Here is a 22,251-nt window from a genome sequence, read left to right as displayed (position 1 = left end):
GCTGAAGGAGACGAAGGTGGCAGCGGGGCGAACGGAACCGCCTCTATTGTCGCCCCCATCCGACTGAGGACTCTCCGCCTGGGAGTGACGGAGGATCTGGAGGTCTCTTCGGAGGGAGACGATCTTCACTAGCGGAAGGGACCCGCGTCTTTGGATGGTATCGAACTCCATGCCTAGACGTGTAATTCTGCTGGCCGTGGTCAGAGAGGGCTCCTTCCGAATTGATGAGCTAGCCGAGTCGGGATAGGATGTCGATGGTGACCTGAACACTTAGGAGACAGTCGTCAAAAGAAGACCCCCTGATCAACAAGACATCCAGGGACGGAATCACCAAAAATGATCTTCTGCTATTGCGAAACGCATGAACATCTGTGCTGTTGGGAACTTCGGGATGTGTGTCCTGTATGTCCGACGATAGAATTGATGCAAACTCTAATATGTAACCCGAGTCCGGCATCTCTCCGACCCAGGCGTCCGTGATCAAAGTCCGCCAGACGTGATTGGAATGAGACGGACGCCCCCCTTCACCTAATCTACGCCGGCGCGCGACGACCTCAAGTCATCTAGCGGGGTAGTGCTGTGATCCGGATGTCGTCCTTGATGGCTGGCGTGGCTTAGAACGCCGGGAAGGGCATATCTTGAAGGACAGAATCTTCCTGTTCCTCTGTATTCCAGGCTCTGAGTCAGATCGCCCGACAGATGGCCACCGTATTGCTAGCCGCTTGCTGTGTAGCAATGTTGTGAACTCCGGAGTGCTCAATCCCGCGCGAAGACCGCTGTTGAAGTTACCGGCCCAGGACATCATGGATCTTGCCAGACTGATGGCGGCGAAAGCAGGAGGAGTACCGTGCCCGCCGTCTCAAGAGCTGAACGGGCAAATCTCTCTGTATTTCAATCCGTAGCGTCTCGGAGCGATGCCCCGAGCGGGAGAGATAGTACTGGGAGATGGCAGGCGGGAAACAGGAGTGTCGACCACAGGCGAGCCTGCCCATTTCTTCCTGAGAGCCTCAGGGAAGGGGTAATGTAAATCAAGCGACTTACCATTGTTGAATATCTTGATCGGTTGTCGCCTGTGCTTGCATAGAATTTCGACAAATTCTGGATGGTCACCGAATTGCCTGTGTGATCGCTTAACCTGTTTGGAAGAGACGTGCGAGCACTGGGTAGCCACAGAGTCCGTCTGGAGCTTTCGCGTATGACTTACCGCTTAGACCAGACTATCCACCATATCTCTGACATCGGCCGTCTGATCTGGATCCAGCATCGCGGCTGCATCCGACTCTTCTCCTGAAAAAAGGGTCGGCCGGTCCCGGGGACGAGTGGCACTCGGGCCCTGGAGGTGATAGAGACCTCTGGGAGGAACTTGAGAGGAGGCCCAGCAGGTCCGCTTCTGTGCTCCAGTAGTAGGGTCTGGATCAGACCGACTGTTGTCCAGAGCCAGCTGGACCGGGGGAGCATGGTCGGGCGTAGGGAGCGACTGCAACGCCTGCGCGATGGTCAGAGACGCCCTTGGAAGAGAGTCCACAGACTGGGACAGAGGGGTCTACCACTCCGGGGGAGGGAGCGCAGTGGAGCTCGGGATGTCCTATAATGCTGCAGTAGCGACAGCGACGGGGAAGCTGGCGGTGACTGGGGAAATCTGCATGGCAGTTGGTCTGGGGCGCAAGCCGAGCGGGGGGCGAGGACTGGCTTGGGAGAATTTTCCTTGCAGGCTGTGCATGCAGAGTCCGCTATAAAGGGGCCCGGCTTGGATGGGGTGACTAGGTTTAACCATTGCTTAGGGAACCCACTAGTGACGTTAGGTAGGAGACAGGAGATAGGGGAAAAAATAAGAAAAAATAAGGAAAAAAGATATAGTCTGTTCCAAAGGAGGAGCAGCACTCACCCAGGTCCTGTGTCCTTCCCAGGTCAGCAAAGGTCTCAGAAAACTGCGGGGACAGCATTGCTGAAGAAAAGCGCGGCCCTTCATTTTTTTTTTTTTTTCTGTTGGAGGGCGTGCAGGGGGAGGTAGGCCGAAGCCAGGGACTAGATTAGTGGGCGGCCCGCCGGGAGCACAGCGCTGAGCGCAAAGAAGTCTTACCTGCCTGCTGGCGTCGCTGCGATCCTCGGTCCCATCCTGCCTGCTGGTGAGTTGCTGGGGGCTGGGGAAAACTGCTGAGCGCTCCTGCGCTGCAGTGACCACGATCCCCTGCCTGGGCCCAGGGTAGAAGTGAACGCTGGGGAGGCCTGGTGTTGCAGAGTGCTCCTGCGCTGCAGCTGCGATCCTCTCCCTGGGTCCTGTATTGCAGGGGACGCTGGGGAGGATGGGGCGTGCCAAAGGACTGAGCTGGCTGTGTCCGGGCAGGAGAAGCGGGGGGCGTGGCCGGAAAAGCGCGCGCAAACAGGGGGGTGGAGCGCTCCGGCCACAGGTAGGCCCGAAGCCGGGGGCTAAATTAGTGAGCGGCCGTCGGAAACGCAGCGCTGCGCGTTAAGAAGATCTTACCTGCGTCCCGGCGGTGTCGCTCTGATCCTCGGCCCCATCCTTGCCTGCTGCAGCTGCCGGTGAGTCCAGTCTGCCCCTGGGAGACACCAGGGGGGAATGCTGGGGAGCTGTGGAGAACACTGCAGAGCGCTCCTGCGCTGCAGTGACCGGATCCTCTGCCTGGGCCCAGGATAGAAGGGAAACGCTGGGGGAGGCCTGGTGCTGCTGAGCGCTCTTGCACTGCAGAGCCTGCGATCCTGTCACCGGGTCCTGGATGGGGAAGCCACGGGTTGCAGAGATTCAACGCCGCCTCCAACAGAAACACCCCTTGGGACGGTACCATAGGGGAGGACGGGGAGTGTGCCCTTAAACAAAATGTTCGACCCCAAGCAGCCCCTGGGACGGTACCATGGGGCAGGAGGGGGAGAGGGCCTGGCGTCTCGAGCCTCAAACAACCGTGGGGACGGTACCCCAGAGGGATGGAGCAGGCGAGGGTTCTCTCTGATGCGGGGACTTTAACCCTGCAGAAGAGACAAAGGGCTAGAAGATGAGAATGCTGAGCTGCGCCGTAATAGCAAAAAACGGAAAAAAAGGAATAGCCTAGGCTGAGGTTGGCCCACAGAGATATGGGCCCACTTCAGCCTCCTACGACACTAAGCAAAAAACTGGCATAGATCCGCCTCCGGCTCAGGGTGCACACTGCCAGGGAGGAGCTAACTTTTTTATGTCTACTTAGTGTCAGCCTCCTTGTCACAGCAGCATACACCCATGGTCCTGTGTCCCCCAATGAAACGATAATTTCTCTATCTTATATCACTTTATGTAAATGAGCTCTTCCAGGCTATGGGGCAGCTGCTGCCTGGAAGATAACTCCATTTCCAGAGATTACTTTAAATAAAAGGGACGTTACCAGTGTGAGACAAGAAACTGACACAGAACAGGAGAAATGAACTTTGACTTTTTGCAAACATTTTTTTGCAGCTCCCTGAGCTCTGCTTCATTGCAGCAATATCGCAACCGTCTGCCTGTGAGATAGAGGCTGAGGCCGAAAGGAACCTGCCAAAGTGTCAGTTCTCACACACAGCTCTGCAGAGAGCGGCCGTCACACATCACAATGGTAACACCCCTTTAATTTAAAATAATCTCTGAAGGCGGAGTTATTTTCCAGGCAGCATCCGCCCCATAGCCTGGAGGAGCTCATTTACATATAGCGATAAAAGATGCAAGGCTTCTGATATGAGGCATAAAAGGTAAGGATTTTTCAGCACTCTATAACCCGTCTGCCCATATTAACAGTGCACAAATTAAATGTGGTCACAGATTCCCTTTAGGGTATGTGCACACGTTGCTTTTTTTCCGCGCGGAAAAAACGCACCCTCTGGCAGAGGGGAGAATTGTAAACAATGCTTTTTGAGAAACAACGCATCGAAAACGCATGCGTTTTTCATGCGTTTTTTTAGGTGCGTTTTTTAAGACTTGTCAGTGTTAATAAAGTTGGTTGAACACAGATCTTTGGAAAAAAAAAACCTGTGATGTAATTTCCTTCTCCACATTCTGTTTGGATAAATGGGAGGGCTTGGAATGGAAGGAGCACCATTTGAATTTTGGAAAAGTTGAAAAACTTCGCGCACCAAGCCCCTTAGGTACCTATACGTCAGAAAACCCCCACAAGTGACCCCATTTTGGAATCTACACCCCTCAAGGATTTTATTCAGGAGTATATTAAGCATTTTGAATCCACAGCTACTTCACCCAAAATGTTGCTGTAGCAACAATATTCTCACTTTTAGGCCCGTTTCACACGTCAGTGAAAAACACTGACGTTTTTCACTGGCGTGTAAAACACGCGCATGTCCCTCCATGTGCCGTGAATCACGGCACACATGGGTTGTCTAAGTGCAATCCGGGCTCCGTTCTCCGTGGCCCGTGATTGCACTTAGAGATTAACTCACCTGTGCCCGCTCCCGCTCTCCATGGTGCTGATCGCTCCCGCGGTGCAGCATCCGGCCGGCGCTGACCCCCGCAGCAGCTGCTTCCGGGTCGGCTGTGTCGTGCATCATGAATATGCGCGACAATAATGAGCCGGCTCAGAAGCAGCAGGCTGCACGGGCTGCAGAGGACATCGCTGGACGCCGGGTGAGTTAAAATGATTTTTATTTTAAAAGCACGTTTTTTTCTGGCACGTGTTTCACGGATCACACCACTGCGTGGTCCGTGGAACATCAGTGATGCCAGAAAAAAATGGACATGTCTCCGTGCGGCAATCACGCACACGCGGGTACGCCGCATGGAGACACGTGCAGTGAAAAATCACTGACGTGTGAGCATACCCATTCATTACAATGGGTCTGCGTATGTCAGTGATTCTGGTACATTTAAAAAAAAGCACAAACGTACCAGAATCACTGACGTGTGAAAGGGGCCTAAGGCTATGTGGCCATGATCCAGCGACATGGCGTATAGTACACAGTGTCAGCCTTCCTGCAGCTGCCCATGCCCACGATTTGGGTTCAGGCTGCTGTGGAGCTCTATGCTACCTGCAGAGAACACTCTCGTCTCCGCAGCATAAATTGACATGCTGAGGCTCGGGAAGCCACGGTCAGTTTATGCTGCGGAGAAAAGAAGCACAGTGGGCACGGGATCTCCAAAAATCCTTCCACTGTGCTTCTACTGCACAACGCAGCGTTATGGACGCAGGGAAAACACTCAGCGCCCATAACGCTGCAAACCCTGATTGTGGGCACACAGCCTAAAAAGCGTCAATGGATGAAGGGATGTCAAATATATATAACGTCCCACCCCCGCCTGCATATTCTAAGCTGGCACCTTTAGTACCTTTCATGTGGCACTAAAGGGTGCCTAGCTTAGTATTTATCCAATAAAAAAAAAAAAAAAAAAAACAACAATGAAAAAAATGGCGTGGGGTCCCCCCTATTTTTGATAGCCAGTCAGGGTAAAGCAGACAGCTGTAGCCTGCAAACCACAGCTGGCAGCTTCATCTTGGCTGGTGATCAATTTGGAGGGCTCCCCAGGCTTTTTTTTTTTATTTATAAATAAAGAATAAAAAAAAAAAATAATGTGAGGTCCCCCCAAATTAGATCACCAGCCAAGGTGAAGCTGACAGCTGGGGTCTGGTATTCTCAGGGTGGGAAGAGCCATGGTTATTGGACTCTTCCCAGCCTAAAAATAGCAGGCCGCAGCCGCCCCAGAAGTGGCGCATCCATTAGATGCGCCAATCCTGGCGCTTCGCCCCAACTCATCCCGCGCCCTGGTGCGTTGGCTAACGGGGTAATAAATGGGGTTGATACTAGATGTGTAATGTCACCTGGCATCAAGCCCAGCAATTAGTGATGTCACGGCGTCTATCAGACACCCGACATAACTAATTGACAGTAAACAAAAGCAAAAAAAGACAACAAAAAATTTTTTATTAGAAAAAACACTCCCCAAATCATTCCCTTGTTCTCCAATTTAATAAAAAAAAATGGGTCCGCAGAAATCCATATGGATGTCCCACGTCGCCTCTGGACCTTCTAGAATATGGGGGCACGTTCAGGGAACGTATCCCCCATTTTCTAGGAGGGCAGACCCTCCATTTGAGGAGAGTGGGTGCAAAAATCTGCACCCACTCTCCCCGGGTCACAGCTGCAGAGTGCCGAGCAGCCAGCACAGCTCACACTGAACACTGTGCTGGCTGTCAGCTGCTCTGCTCATGTGACCGGCCGGCGTCTGCTGTGAAGGAGGAGGGGGCCGCGGGGGATCAGCGCTGCGACCGGACAGGTATGTATGACACCGGGGGGAATTGGGGTGAACGGGCAGGGCCTGGGGGGGCATTTTTCTGTCGCATGTCTCAAGGCACATGCGACACATAACATAGGAGCAGGGCGGCCGGTGCGCTACTGTGCGCGCGGCCATGTTGGATTTTTGGGAGGGGGGTCGGGGACTCGGGGGTCGGGGCGGGCACTTTGGCGACACCGGGGGCTTTGCCAGGAAGTGAGGTCAACAGGAAACCTCTTGACCTCACTTCCAGGTAAATGCCTGCGTTCTGGCGTGCCGACAAAGGCCGCGGACCGCAACAAAAAAGCAGGTCCATGCGGTGTAGCTGCGTTCTGACCCCACATCATTGATTTCAATGGGGGCGAGAATGCAGCCACAACGCACAAAAGAAGTGACATGCTGCTTTTCTTTCCGCACCGATTTTTGGCATCCAAAACGCTGCGGAAAGAAACGCAGCGTGTGCACTGATTTTTCAGCTTTCCCATACACTTTGCTGGGAAAGCTGAACGCATGCAATTTGCCACTGAAACGCTGCGGTTCAAAACGCAGCGTTTCCGCGGTAAAAAACGCAACGTGTGCACACAGCCATAAACTCCATTTTCCTCTGAAACTCTACAAAAATTGGTGACTGCAGCCAGAAGTTACAGGGGGATGCGTTTACATTACAAACACCAGTGTGATGCCGTCTTTATCTTACTGACAATTAGCTTTCGTTATAATTTATTAGTGCTGCAGGTTTTTACTGGAACATCTTTCCCTACAGTTTTATACAGCAGTGTTCCTCTATTATTCCTACTGGAAATGTGTTCAGTAACAGAACCGTCATATTCTGATCATTACCAGTGTCACCAGCACGGACCAATCCGAATTGCTGACAGATCTGCTACAGACAAGGGAAACCATATACGAACTACCACCACAACTCCCAACTCCCAGCATGTCCTGGAGACTCCTGGGAGAAGCACTACCACAACTCCCAGCATGTCCTGGAGACTCCTGGGAGAAGCACTACTACAACTCCCAGCATGCCTTGCTGACTAGTGGGAGCAGCACTACTACAACTCCCAGCATGTCCTGGAGACTCCTGGGAGAAGCACTACTACAACTCCCAGCATGTCCTGGAGACTCCTGGGAGAAGCACTACAACTCCCAGCATGTCCTGGAGACTCCTGGGAGCAGCACTACTACAACTCCCAGCATGCCCTGGAGACTCCTGGGAGAAGCACTACTACAACTCCCAGCATGTCCTGGAGACTCCTGGGAGAAGCACTACTACAACTCCCAGCATGTCCTGGAGACTCCTGGGAGAAGCACTACAACTCCCAGCATGTCCTGGAGACTCCTGGGAGCAGCACTACTACAACTCCCAGCATGTCCTGGAGACTCCTGGGAGAAGCACTACTACAACTCCCAGCATGTCCTGGAGACTCCTGGGAGAAGCACTACTACAACTCCCAGCATGTCCTGGAGACTCCTGGGAGCAGCACTACTACAACTCCCAGCATGCCCTGGTGACTAGTGGGAGCAGCACTACAACTCCCAGCATGTCCTGGAGACTCCTGGGAGAAGCACTACTACAACTCCCAGCATGTTCTGGTGACTAGTGGGAGCAGCACTACAACTCCCAGCATGCCCTGGAAACTCCTGGGAGAAGCACTACAACTCCCAGCATGCCCTGGTGACTAGTGGGAGCAGCACTACTACAACTCCCAGCATGCCCTGGAGACTCCTGGGAGAAGCACTACTACAACTCCCAGCATGTCCTGGAGACTCCTGGGAGCAGCACTACTACAACTCCCAGCATGTCCTGGAGACTCCTGGGAGAAGCACTACTACAACTCCCAGCATGCCCTGCTGACTAGTGGGAGAAGCACTACAACTCCCAGCATGTCCTGGTGACTCCTGGGAGAAGCACTACAACTCCCAGCATGTCCTGGTGACTCCTGGGAGAAGCACTACAACTCCCAGCATGTCATGGTGACTCCTGGGAGAAGCACTACAACTCCCAGCATGTCCTGGTGACTCCTGGGAGAAGCACTACTACAACTCCCAGCATGTCCTGGAGACTCCTGGGAGAAGCACTACTACAACTCCCAGCATGTCCTGGAGACTCCTGGGAGAAGCACTACAACTCCCAGCATGTCCTGGAGACTCCTGGGAGAAGCACTACTACAACTCCCAGCATGTCCTGGAGACTCCTGGGAGAAGCACTACAACTCCCAGCATGTCCTGGAGACTCCTGGGAGAAGCACTACTACAACTCCCAGCATGTCCTGGAGACTAGTGGGAGAAGCACTACTACAACTCCCAGCATGTCCTGGAGACTAGTGGGAGAAGCACTACTACAACTCCCAGCATGCCCTGGTGACTAATGGGAGCAGCACTACTACAACTCCCAGCATGTCCTGGAGACTCCTGGGAGAAGCACTACTACAACTCCCAGCATGTCCTGGAGACTCCTGGGAGAAGCACTACTACAACTCCCAGCATGTCCTGGAGACTCCTGGGAGAAGCACTACTACAACTCCCAGCATGTCCTGGAGACTCCTGGGAGCAGCACTACTACAACTCCCAGCATGCCCTGGTGACTAGTGGGAGCAGCACTACTACAACTCCCAGCATGCCCTGGAAACTCCTGGGAGAAGCACTACAACTCCCAGCATGCCCTGGTGACTAGTGGGAGCAGCACTACTACAACTCCCAGCATGCCCTGGAGACTCCTGGGAGAAGCACTACTACAACTCCCAGCATGTCCTGGAGACTCCTGGGAGCAGCACTACTACAACTCCCAGCATGTCCTGGAGACTCCTGGGAGAAGCACTACTACAACTCCCAGCATGCCCTGCTGACTCGTGGGAGAAGCACTACAACTCCCAGCATGTCCTGGTGACTCCTGGGAGAAGCACTACAACTCCCAGCATGTCCTGGTGACTCCTGGGAGAAGCACTACAACTCCCAGCATGTCCTGGTGACTCCTGGGAGAAGCACTACAACTCCCAGCATGTCCTGGTGACTCCTGGGAGAAGCACTACTACAACTCCCAGCATGTCCTGGAGACTCCTGGGAGAAGCACTACAACTCCCAGCATGTCCTGGAGACTCCTGGGAGAAGCACTACTACAACTCCCAGCATGCCCTGCTGACTAGTGGGAGAAGCACTACAACTCCCAGCATGTCCTGGTGACTCCTGGGAGAAGCACTACAACTCCCAGCATGTCCTGGTGACTCCTGGGAGAAGCACTACAACTCCCAGCATGTCCTGGTGACTCCTGGGAGAAGCACTACTACAACTCCCAGCATGTCCTGGAGACTCCTGGGAGAAGCACTACAACTCCCAGCATGTCCTGGAGACTCCTGGGAGAAGCACTACTACAACTCCCAGCATGTCCTGGAGACTCCTGGGAGAAGCACTACAACTCCCAGCATGTCCTGGAGACTCCTGGGAGAAGCACTACTACAACTCCCAGCATGTCCTGGAGACTCCTGGGAGAAGCACTACAACTCCCAGCATGTCCTGGAGACTCCTGGGAGAAGCACTACTACAACTCCCAGCATGTCCTGGTGACTCCTGGGAGAAGCACTACAACTCCCAGCATGTCCTGGAGACTCCTGGGAGAAGCACTACTACAACTCCCAGCATGTCCTGGAGACTCCTGGGAGAAGCACTACAACTCCCAGCATGTCCTGGAGACTCCTGGGAGCAGCACTACTACAACTCCCAGCATGCCCTGGAGACTCCTGGGAGCAGCACTACTACAACTCCCAGCATGTCCTGGAGACTCCTGGGAGCAGCACTACTACAACTCCCAGCATGCCCTGGTGACTAGTGGGAGCAGCACTACAACTCCCAGCATGTCCTGGAGACTCCTGGGAGCAGCACTACTACAACTCCCAGCATGTCCTGGTGACTAATGGGAGCAGCACTACTACAACTCCCAGCATGCCCTGGTGACTAGTGGGAGAAGCACTACTACAACTCCCAGCATGTCCTGGAGACTCCTGGGAGCAGCACTATTACAACTCCCAGCATGTCCTGGTGACTAATGGGAGCAGCACTACAACTCCCAGCATGTCCTGGTGACTCCTGGGAGAAGCACTACTACAACTCCCAGCATGTCCTGGAGACTCCTGGGAGCAGCACTACAACTCCCAGCATGTCCTGGTGACTCCTGGGAGAAGCACTACTACAACTCCCAGCATGTCCTGGAGACTCCTGGGAGAAGCACTACAACTCCCAGCATGTCCTGGTGACTCCTGGGAGAAGCACTACTACAACTCCCAGCATGTCCTGGAGACTCCTGGGAGAAGCACTACAACTCCCAGCATGTCCTGGTGACTCCTGGGAGAAGCACTACAACTCCCAGCATGTCCTGGTGACTCCTGGGAGAAGCACTACAACTCCCAGCATGTCCTGGTGACTCCTGGGAGAAGCACTACAACTCCCAGCATGTCCTGGAGACTCCTGGGAGAAGCACTACAACTCCCAGCATGTCCTGGAGACTCCTGGGAGCAGCACTACTACAACTCCCAGCATGTCCTGGAGACTCCTGGGAGCAGCACTACTACAACTCCCAGCATGTCCTGGAGACTCCTGGGAGAAGCACTACTACAACTCCCAGCATGTCCTGGAGACTCCTGGGAGCAGCACTACTACAACTCCCAGCATGTCCTGGAGACTCCTGGGAGAAGCACTACAACTTCCAGCATGTCCTGGAGACTCCTGGGAGAAGCACTACAACTTCCAGCATGTCCTGGTGACTCCTGGGAGAAGCACTACAACTCCCAGCATGTCCTGGAGACTCCTGGGAGAAGCACTACAACTTCCAGCATGTCCTGGAGACTCCTGGGAGAAGCACTACAACTCCCAGCATGTCCTGGTGACTCCTGGGAGAAGCACTACAACTCCCAGCATGTCCTGGTGACTCCTGGGAGAAGCACTACAACTCCCAGCATGTCCTGGAGACTCCTGGGAGAAGCACTACAACTCCCAGCATGTCCTGGAGACTCCTGGGAGAAGCACTACTACAACTCCCAGCATGTCCTGGAGACTCCTGGGAGCAGCAGTACTACAACTCCCAGCATGTCCTGGAGACTCCTGGGAGCAGCACTACTACAACTCCCAGCATGTCCTGGAGACTCCTGGGAGAAGCACTACTACAACTCCCAGCATGTCCTGGAGACTCCTGGGAGAAGCACTACAACTTCCAGCATGTCCTGGAGACTCCTGGGAGAAGCACTACTACAACTCCCAGCATGTCCTGGAGACTCCTGGGAGAAGCACTACAACTCCCAGCATGTCCTGGAGACTCCTGGGAGCAGCACCATCCTCCCAGCTGTCTGCCGCCCTTGTACCTATGTTCTTCTTTCCTGACATACTATTATTTCATATAAGTGACTCCATTGCTTTCGGACACAGAGGACAGAGCCCAGCAGTGAGCCGCCTGCTCCAGCTCCTCCGTTCCCTATTCCTGGCAGTGACAGGCAGGACAGTAGAGGGCAGCTCGGTACTCACTCGCCATGGCTCGGGCTGTCCGCTGCATACTGAGACCTGCAGCAGCGACACACGCCTGTCAATCATTCACCAAAACAGGAAGTAGAGCTACTTCCGCCCTGCTGCGATGGCTTGTGGGACATGTAGTTCTCTTTACCCATGTGATGCCGCTGCACAAGTATAAAAATGGAGCGACTACAGTGCTGTCAGTGAGGACGGCCACAGCACTCACATGCTGGGAGGCGTGTGAGCTTTATTTATTTATTTTTTTCCTTCTTCTCTAAATGGTTTTCAAGGTACCTAAATTTCTAAGGAAGGGGCAGTAATATACATATCCAGTACATATCCAATTCCTTTGCAGGTGAATACAAGCTATTGCCCCGTTACCAGCCACTTTACTCTGGGGTCAAATGTAGACTAGTGTTTTATATGGTTAAATCAGCTTTGGATTTCTTATTGTATTTAATTATTTTTGTATTTTTTTTTCTCTCCCCTTCTTCCAAGAGCCATAACTTTTGTATTTTTCCATCAATATAACCACATGAGGACTTGTTTTTTGCAGGATGAGTTGTACTTTTTTTTTTTTTTTAATGAAACCATTAGTTTAACCATATAGTGTACAAAAAAAAAAAGTGCAATTCCATGTCTTGTTTTTTATTTACCATGTTCATTGTATGGTGAAACTGACCTGGTATTATGATGCCTCAGGTCAGTACGAGTTTGTAGCCACCAAACCTGTATGCTTTTACTTTTATCTAAGGGTACTTTCACACTTACGTTAATTACCTTCTGGCGCAATCCGCCCTTTTGGAAAACAGCGGAATCCGTAAACTGATTCTGCTGTTTCCCATAGATTTGTATGGATGACTGACTGTGCCAAAAGTACCTGCGTTGCAGACGCTGCAATGCTTCCGCCGGGCAGAAGGAACGCAGCATATAACGTTTTTTTGAACAGCAGAATCTTTATTTTTTTTCACTGCACTTTTTTTTTTTTTTATTTTAAAATCAAACTTTATTTCGTCTCTCGGTGGCCGAACAATCAGCTTTTGAGAGCGATCAGCTGAGCTTTCCGTTGTTTTGTACGATCCGTTGTGCTATTATATGCAATGCATCAGTCATCCAATCCAATGCAATGCAACGGATGCCGTTCAACCCAAGTGTGAAACTAGCCTAAGAAGTAATATAAAAAAAAAATTCAGAAGTTTGTCCCAAAAAATAACTGCACTTTTGTCGCCATTTCTGAGACCCATGGCGTTCTTCTTTTTCGGGATCTGGGACTCAGTGAACGCTTTTTTTTTTTTGCATCTTGAGCTGACATTTTTAATTATACCATTTTTGGATCGATGCAATGTTTCGATCGCCTGTTAGTACATTTTAATGCAATGTTGCGGTGACTAAAAAGACATAATTTTGACATTTGGAATTTTCTCTCTACGTCATGTACTGATCAGATTTAAATTTTATATTTTGATATTGGTATTTGCTTTTTAAACTGGACACTATGTAATAGAGATTGCTGAACAGTTAAAAAATAAATTTAATTTGGTCTCTCCATTGCAGAGATGTTATCAAATTATTTGAGCTCCTAATGAGATGTGCAAACCTGAACAGAAAAAAAAGCCAATCAAGCTTGCATATGGAAGTTGACTGTACACTGCTGTGAACAATGATGAAAGAAAAAAAAAAAAGTGGGCTCCTCCCTATTTTTGATAACCACCCAATACAGATAAAGCAGATGGGCTACAACCCCATCTGTCTGCTTTACCTTTGGCTGGTTATAAAAAATAGGCAGGAGCCCACTTTTTTTTATTTTAATTCTCGATCAACATTTGCAGCAGGGCAATTGTCCTATTACCCCCATTTTGCAGCCCCCTAGCCATTAATACAACCATTTTACAGCACAGAAGTTTGGGTCCCCATTAATTTCTATGTGGTTCGGGGGGTCAAGTCCAGGTCCCAAACTGAACTTTTAACTAAAGTGAATCCGAACATACATGGATCCACTCATCACTACTAATAAATTAAAGGGGGTTTCCCACAAAGTTCATTTTAAATCAATAGATCTTGGAATAATTATAATTTATACAATTGGAGAACTAAAAAAAAAAAGTTCCTGTGCTGAGATTATCTTCTATATGTGTCCCTGCTGTGTACTGTGTAATGGCTGTGTCTGATCATACCACAGTTCCTGGGCAGGAGGGGAAGCAAAAAAAAAAAAAAGACGGGACTGGATCACAGCTGATTCTTTTTGTGAGGTAAAACATTCCCCTGTCCATTTTTAAAAAATATTTTACACCCTAAAGAGAATAATTTGCAATCCCCAGCTGTAATATCTATATACTCCTTTCCTTCCTCCCCTGCCTAGGAACTGTGGTATGATTAGATCGTGTCCCTGTACGCTCAGACACTGCCATTACACAGTACACAACAGGGGCACATATATAACATCTCAGGACGTGAACTTTTTTTTTTTAAATGCATCTAATTATGGAAATTATTGTAAAATTTATTGATTAAAATGAATGTTGTTTGTGAGACAACCCCTTTAAAGTTTTTTAAATTCCACATGGATGTTGCCAGAGAGCTTTCACTGGAGGCGTGTACTTTTTTCCTCTGTATGACAATGACCAATCAATCAGAAATAACAGCAAAAATACATGGATTTAAATATTAAAAAAAAAAAAAAGTTCCTGAGTGTGGACAACCCTTTTAAGTATAAACCTAGCCTAAATTTGGTGCAGAATACAGATTTCTACAGGTCATTGCAGCAAAAGTTGGATTGCACCCTTACATTACAATGACCCCTCTGACTGTATTGAAGAAAGAACGGGTGAGGTGCCAGTAACGGGCGGCTCTCTTTGTGCCTGGCACATAGATATACACATAGCAAATCATAAGTGTGGTCTAGGTCCTCATGGCAGTCATCAGTGGTAGGTACTGTTTCAGCAGAGCTGTATCTTATGGTCAAATTGTGGGGTTTTGCTTCAAGAACATTGGGGATTAAACAGAAAAAAAATTGCACTGTTTTTAAATTACGCAGAAAAGTGGGCAATACACCTTCCAAGTCAGAGCCATGGAGGGCCTCGAATACCGCCCATAACCCTATGTGGGGTAGAGCGATGCAGTGGCTGACAATACAAGTGCAATAAACATGTATTTGCAAGATCAAAAAGAAAAATTTAGCTTAAGAAAAAAAAAGATCCACATAAATGTCTTCAGTCACCCTATGTGACTACAGGTTGCGGAATCCAGTTTTTGTACAATATGCAGTGTCAGGATTCCTCTCCAAAAATAGCATGATGACAGCGCGAACTGGCAAGAGGAGAATCCAGACAGTGTGCATTGTGCACATTCAGGATCCAGTTTTTCTGTGCATGTCCTATCCATATGAATGAAGACTGCAGAAATTCAATGAGTGAAATCTGCAGCAAAAAAAAAAAGACTGCGCGATTTGACACGCTGCGCCAAAGCACACGGAGAAAATACTCAACGTGTGCGCGAGACTTCAGGATTCTCATGGACTTTGTTGGTATCAATATTCCCTTCAGGTTTTGTGACAAATCTGCACTCAAAAAAAAACCCCATATCAAAAAACGCATCATGTGCACACTGCCTTAGGCTTCAGTTTGTTGGGGGGTTTTCATTCCAATTTTTTTTTTCGTGGAAAAGCAAAACCATGCACAGTATTTGGAAAAAATGAACCAAAAATGTGTCAGAGTGCACTTAACAATTGCCTGCTGACTTAACCCAACATGGGGCAGTTTTTTGCCACAAAGATTAACACCACCTCCCACCCCCAAAAAAAAGGGGGGTTCAGTCTAAGGCCTCGGTTCTACTTGCACATAGCTTATGATGTGACAGCATTAGAAGTGATATGCTAATGACCCTCTGCTGCTTGCGATCAGATCACAGCTGCGGAGGAGGGGGAGGGAACACTTTCACCCTCTCCTCTGCTGCCGGTCTCTGCGTTCGTCGCTCTGTGGTCAGATGACGTGCGAGTGCAGTTCGATGTTTCACACACACCTGTAGATTTGTATGGGTGCGTGAGCCGAAACTCGCTGCCAAACTCAGTATGCTACGATTCCGATTCCTTTCTCATACCACTATAGCATGAGAAATCAATCGCAGATGGACACTGCCCCATAGTTTTGCACTGGTGCAAGTGCAATCCAATGTTTTATCGGATTGCACTTGGGTATGTTAATCGCAAGCGGAACCGAGTCTAAGAAACTAAGTCTGCAGTCACTAACTGTAGGTTGCAACATTGTGACCGCTTACAATGCGCACATTACCATGATTCCCCAAGTGATTTGCATACTTACGGTCACATACAGACTAGACTCCTGTGCTTCTTTCTTTTCTCTTCCACTAACTGAAGCCAGATTAGTCTAGTCGGCACGTGACCACAAGTATACAGCTCACGTACATGCAGTCACATGACCACCAAACTCACACAACGGAAGGAGACTCAAGTCTGCACACAGTCACGACTCAGCAGATGACCGTTATATAGAGCGAAACCCCAACACCCCCCCCCCCCATCAGGCCAACACACTAATGAATTCAGCCAAATAGTTGAGATACAAAAAGGCACAAAAATTCTTATTGAAAGGCCACACACTGCATGAGAGATGTATAAGCCCTTAATAAAAGCTGCAGACATACAAGGATTTTAGATGGTTTTCTTTAAAATGTTTTTATTATTTAGTAACTGATAATCATTATCTTATAAGCAGAATGTACATAGTCTCGATTTACCAGCATTCAATATCTGAGGTCTCATCACTTGTAGAAGCCGCATTGGTCCTGATGTTGCCAATAATTTAGAATCTAGATCATGTGATTGATTAAAAAAAGTTAAATTTTTCTTTAACCAGACATCCAGGGAAGATGCGGAGCCTCCAGTGTGCTTCTCCATACACAGGCCTGTAGCCTCTATGTATTGCCTCCTAACAGTATTTCTTGTTCTCCATCACTTGCATATAAATTGCATTTTAAATCCCCCCCCATCACTCCAGCACCACTGGTCAGGTGGTCCCCACAGGCCCAGGAGTGATGACTGTCCGTTCATCAATCACTTGACTGCTGCAGCCGATCACTGACCTCAGTGTGGGCATGAGAGGCGACAGGATAACTGAAGCGATGAGGGATTCAAAAAACAGATTAAGCAAAATTGTGTAACTCATTTAAAGGGGTGCTCCATAAATAGAAAAAAGGGACTAGAACAGTTGCCTATGAGCCAAGAAGCTCTGCTGCTGTGACCTGGAGATAGTTTGAGTGTATAGTCAATCTCTAGGTCACGGCAGTGAAGCTTCTTGCCTCACATGCTCACAAGAATCTGTCCTATAAAAAGGAATCTATCAGCAGGTTTTGTTATGTAATCTGAGAGCAGCATGATATAGGGGCAGAGACCCCGATTCCAGCAATGTGTCACCTGCATGCTGTAATTTGGGGTACTATTACGGTTTTCTTGGCTGCAGATTTAAAAGGGTTATTCCCATCTCCCAGATCCTATCCCAATATGTAGTAGGTAATAATATTTGCAAATACCTCCAATTAGAAATGTAGTATAGTTTTCCTGATATAGTAATGTTTCTTACCTCATGTGCAGGGCATTGCAGCGTCAGTATCCATAGTTACGACCACAAACGAAATAACTGTCCCTATTTGAGTGGAAGTAACCGTGGATACTTACGCTGGCTGCAATGCCCTGCACATGAGGGAAGAGACATTGCTATAACAGGAGAACTATACTACATTTCTAATTGGAAGTATTTTCTAATATTACTACTACTATACCTCCTAAGTACTGGGATACAATCTCGGAGATGAGAATACTTCATTAATAATGTATCCCCGCCCACACAACTGATTGGCAGCTGTGTACACTGTGCATAGGCTGAAAACTGCCAATCAGTGGTGAGGGCGGGGTTACACAGAGCAGGTGGACTACATGGCATGAGACAACTAGTCCTGTAATGATAATCTCTTGCTGATAAAATATTGACTTTATTGAAACAGCAACTCAGACTAATTGACATCACTGGAATCAGGCTCACTGCCCCTACATTATGGTGCTCTCAAATTACATAACAAAAGCCTGCTGACAGATTCCTTGTAATGTTCTAGGACAGGTGTCAGTCAGTGTAACATGACAATGGCCATTTTAGTGTACTAGGCTGATTACCTGCTTATTGTTATTTGACAAATTAAGGGTATTTGGGAATTTATAATGACACTGTTTTATCATTTTTTTTCCGATCCCAGGAAAATCACTTTAAAAGTCCATTTTCAAGCAGTTTGCATCAAACACACATTGCACAAGATCCCTGTGTATAACTTGCAAATATACCAACTCTAATAAAGTGACCATAGGTTACTCGGTATACAGCGCTGTCCAGGTTAGAAACAGTTTGTTTTCTGTAGAAAATATCGCTTACAGCTCGGTCTAACACATTATTAGTGCACTGCGGTCAGAAGGGATTTGGTTTAGATGAGAATCGGCTCCTGGGGTGTCACAGTCCTCTGTACACCGTCAGCGCTGAACACTGATGTATCGGGGACCGCTAACCTGAGTGCTCCTCCCAACGTCCGATCCCGGAAAGCATCGCAACACGGCTTCCAGCAATTCCTCCAAGCGTCAGTCATCGTCAGTCCCGGCAGTGACGCTACGGCTGATGCCGGCCGTGTATCGCCTCGCTCCTCTGCAGCCATTTCCAAATAATGTTCAGTAATCGTATACAAAAACAAAATGAATGCAAAAAGGAGTGCTATGAAAGAGAATCCGGAGAAAATTAAATAAAGTATTTTATTATCTTGCCAACAAATAGAAAACGTCTTTTGTTATCCAGATCCGGGGCTTGTGTGATGTCCGGAAGGTGTTAGCTCTCCAGAGCATCAAGGACTTTAATGATCTGTTGCTTAATGGCTTTGGTTGCGTCTCCTGCATTTGGAATTAAATACCTGGGTGGGAAAAAGGCAAAAAGGTGAGCGAGAAAAGAAAAGGAAGGCTGGACTACTGATACGATTATAGCGGTCATAATCTGGCTGCCATAGAGGTGCACTGTCCCTCTGCATGCCTCTAATTTGATGAATGATGAAGTCTTGCCTGTTGTGCCGAATCTATGGCGGTATCTATCTTATCCAGCATGTACAGACTGTATGCCTCCATAATAAGTAGAGGTATAAGCTCCTGTAAGATCTTTCTATGTGCATGATCCCTTAAAAGGGTCGTCCATTGCTAGATATCCCCTTATTACTGGCCGCAGGGCGCTCATCTGGGGAGAGGCCTATACTGTCCTCCCAGATGAGAAAGCATAATCTCTGGGAGACGGCAAGGATGCATGTTGTGATTGGGGGGGGGGGGGGGGGGATTGAAAATAGTCCCGAGATTGAGGGGGAGGGGGGATTGAAAATAGTCCCGAGTTTGAGGGGGGGATTGGGAAGAGTCCCCAAGATTGACGGGGGGGATTGGAAAAAGTCCCGAGATTAGCGGGGGGATTGGAAAAAGTCCCGAGATTGGCGGGGAGTGGGAAGAGTCCCAAGATTGGCGGGGAGTGGGAAGAGTTGTCTGAATGGTGGTGACTGGGCATTCGAGGAGTCACTAAAGGCCTTACATATTAAACTAATGTTGGCCAAACCAGCTCCGTGTCTAATGTGTATGGGGCATCGGCTGACTTATGGATGGGGAAGAAGTCTTTCATGTATGTCCGATTTCAAACTGCCGATGGCATTGTCCTCCTGGAAATAAGTCACCGGCCGATGTGTCAGTCGGCGGCTTTCTAATAGATATCACAGGAACGCTCGGCTGAACGAGCACTCCTGGCTATAGGAGAGTCAGCCGACAGCCATCTATGGCCAGCTTAAGATATCAAAGTTTTATTTGTCCTAAATCTGAATTAGATCCAATGACCACCCGTATTCAGTGCCATAGCACCATCTGCAATGACACGCCGTTCTAGTCACATGAATGCTGCAGCCAATCACAGAAGGAGCAGACATCGAGCCTTTCTATGCTGCCGGAGTGGCTTGTGCTGGATCCATGTGGGTGACCACATGTTAATTTGGCCATTTTTGTTATTTTCAGCAAATCTATACAGTCATGACAGTCCTTTTAATGCAATGACAGGGAACTGAAATGCCACAGGACAATTAAAAGGGAACCTGTCAGGTGTAATATGCACCTAGAACCACGAGCAGTTCTGGGTGTATATTGCTAATCCCTGTCTAACCTTCCCTGTATCTAGTAGAATAGATAGAGATTTTTTAGAAAAAGTATTTCTAAAACGCTTGTACCATATGCTAATGAGTGAGGGGACTAGTCCCCTGGGCGTTGGTGACCCTTGCTAGTCGGCTCCATTAGCATGTTAGTACGTCTCTGTGGGCCCTTGTGGGCATGCAATCATGCTAATCAACGTGCAGCGTCAGAGGATAATCTCACTCGCCTCTCTGCCGCCATCGCGTGTGACGCTGGATTTCGGCTCAGTACGTATGACTCCGGAGTTTGGGTCATGCGCACTATGAAGCCGCGTGTACGCGTCCTGGTTTCAAACTGAAGTAGTGCGCATGACCGACCCTCCGGGGTCATGTGCACTGAGCCGGTAAAAGATCTTTAGAAATACTTTTTCTGAAGATCTCTTTATCTATGCTAGTGTATACAGGGACAGGCAGGGATTAGCAATATACACCCAGAACTGCTCGTGGTTCTGGGTGCGTATTACACCTGACAGGTTTGGCATATGATTTTGTAGATCTATGTCTATGTATGTATAATATTCTTCTCTGGTTCAGATACAAACATATTTCCATGTCTTTAATGATCCTCATTTTTTTGCTTTTTTTTGTCGTTTTTTCTCCTTAGCAGTCACACCCAGCACTAATTAACCCCTTTTTTCTTCTAGTATGCATATGCTAATTCCTTTTCTCCACCCAGGAAGGTTCGTCATAGGGTTCCATTTTGGCACTATCCCTCAAGATACATAAGTGTACAGACTGCCAATATGTGCTCACTTATGATGAGGGAGGACGTTTTTTTAAATTGTTTGTCTGAAATGCGTCAGATGTTTCTATGCCTGCAGTTTTTTTAATATGTAGTGCCTCTTTTGATTTCCTTTTAACAATAATGGAATAAAAGTTTAATTTTAGGCTCTGTTCACACTAGAAAAATGATTTCTCAAGAAATTTTTTGAGTCTGAAAGATTAGCGCACTTGCGTCAAAACCCGCACCAATGGCGCACCAAAAACTGCATGCGTTTTTACTGCGTTTGTGCGTTTTCTTCGCAGGTTGGTCCCTGCGTTTTTTTACCATTATCTATGGCAAAAACGCAGGTACCTGCAGAAAAGAAGTGACAAACATTCTTTTTCTCAAGAAACTCTGTAGAAAGAATTTTCTTGAGAAAAAAAACCGCAGTGTGCTTACACCTATTTTTTTTTTCCCATAGGTTTTGCTGGGGAATGTCTACAGAAAGCTTACAACCATTTTCTCAAAAAATTTCTGCAGCAAAACCGCAAAAAAAAAAAAAAAAAAAAAAAGCGTGTAAAAACGCAACGTGTGCACAAGGCCTTATATATACATTTTTGGTGCTGGATCTCCTGTCTATTAGCAATATTCACCCAGAGCTGCTCGTGGTTCTAGGTGCATATTGAACCAGACAGGTTCCCTTTAAGATCCACCTATTTGGGAGTTGCCTTTTAAGCAATTGCCCAATGACATCAGCAGCTCGGGTTAAAGGTTAATGTCCATCCTTAATCAAAAGGAGTTTAGCGGCTAAGGAGGAAAAGATAACATATGGGCGTTAGGACGTGGTTCACCACTTACCTCTCCACTGCTAATATTTCCACGCCCGAGGCACTGCTATTTCCATACTTGAACGTGATCAGCTCCGGATGCTTCTTTTTTGACGTGATCTTGACGACGGAGCTGAGCGCCTGGCGTGACTGGATGTAAGCAAATCCCTTTCTAGACTGGATCTCCCGCAAACAATACATATGGGTGGCAGTTATCAAAAGGTGGCTATAAAAAGAAACACAAAAAGTCATCACGCTACCGTACAGGGGATTACCTCATTGTGCGCACATTACAAAGCCTACAGGGCTTAGTGACAGACCTGAGGAACATATGGCCGCTTTCTTTCACTTCCTGACAGGGGAAATGATGTTTGATGTCAGGCTTGTTTATCCAGGTCTGAATGTTAACTATTTCCTTGCGGTCGTCATCAGACATGGAGGAGCTGTCAATCTCATCTGAAGAGAAGGTATGGCAATTAATATAAAGCCTCAAATTATTAAAAAAAAAATGTAAATAAAAGTAACCTGTGATGGCAATGTTCACCCATTCCAGTTACTGGCATCTCACAGTAGTATCGTAGACATGGTATCATTATTTAAAGGGAATCTGTTGCCAGGTTTTTGCCTTCTAATCTTAGACCAACATAATATAGAGACTAGTGTTGAGCGGATCCGGATCCACACGATCTGTGTGTTCGTTCTCGTTCGTGTGCTCGTTCTAGTTCGTGTGCTCGTTC

The 22,251-nt window shown here is 48.3% G+C and overlaps 2 protein-coding genes across 2 annotated transcripts in view; both read right to left on the bottom strand.

Moving 5' to 3' along the window:
• NIT2 (nitrilase family member 2) overlaps positions 1-11,817 on the bottom strand; it is a 74,538-nt gene extending 62,721 nt beyond the window's left edge. The window contains exon 1 of the mRNA XM_075333105.1: positions 11,750-11,817. Within this exon, the coding sequence (XP_075189220.1) occupies positions 11,750-11,777 (28 nt within the window). The 5' untranslated portion in view covers positions 11,778-11,817. The remainder of the gene's footprint in view (positions 1-11,749) is intronic.
• Positions 11,818-16,408: 4,591 nt separating this feature from the next.
• Positions 16,409-22,251, bottom strand: part of TBC1D23 (TBC1 domain family member 23) — a 67,382-nt gene continuing 61,539 nt past the window's right edge. The window contains exons 12-14 of the mRNA XM_075335149.1: positions 21,835-21,970; positions 21,546-21,740; positions 16,409-18,691 (exon numbers count right to left, since the gene is read on the bottom strand). Of these exons, the coding sequence (XP_075191264.1) occupies positions 18,610-18,691; positions 21,546-21,740; positions 21,835-21,970 (413 nt within the window). The 3' untranslated portion in view covers positions 16,409-18,609. The remainder of the gene's footprint in view (positions 18,692-21,545; positions 21,741-21,834; positions 21,971-22,251) is intronic.

This window comes from Anomaloglossus baeobatrachus, chromosome 2, assembly GCF_048569485.1.
Source record: "Anomaloglossus baeobatrachus isolate aAnoBae1 chromosome 2, aAnoBae1.hap1, whole genome shotgun sequence".
NCBI lineage: Eukaryota > Metazoa > Chordata > Amphibia > Anura > Aromobatidae > Anomaloglossus > Anomaloglossus baeobatrachus.
This window is presented reverse-complemented; position numbering and strand designations above follow the sequence as displayed.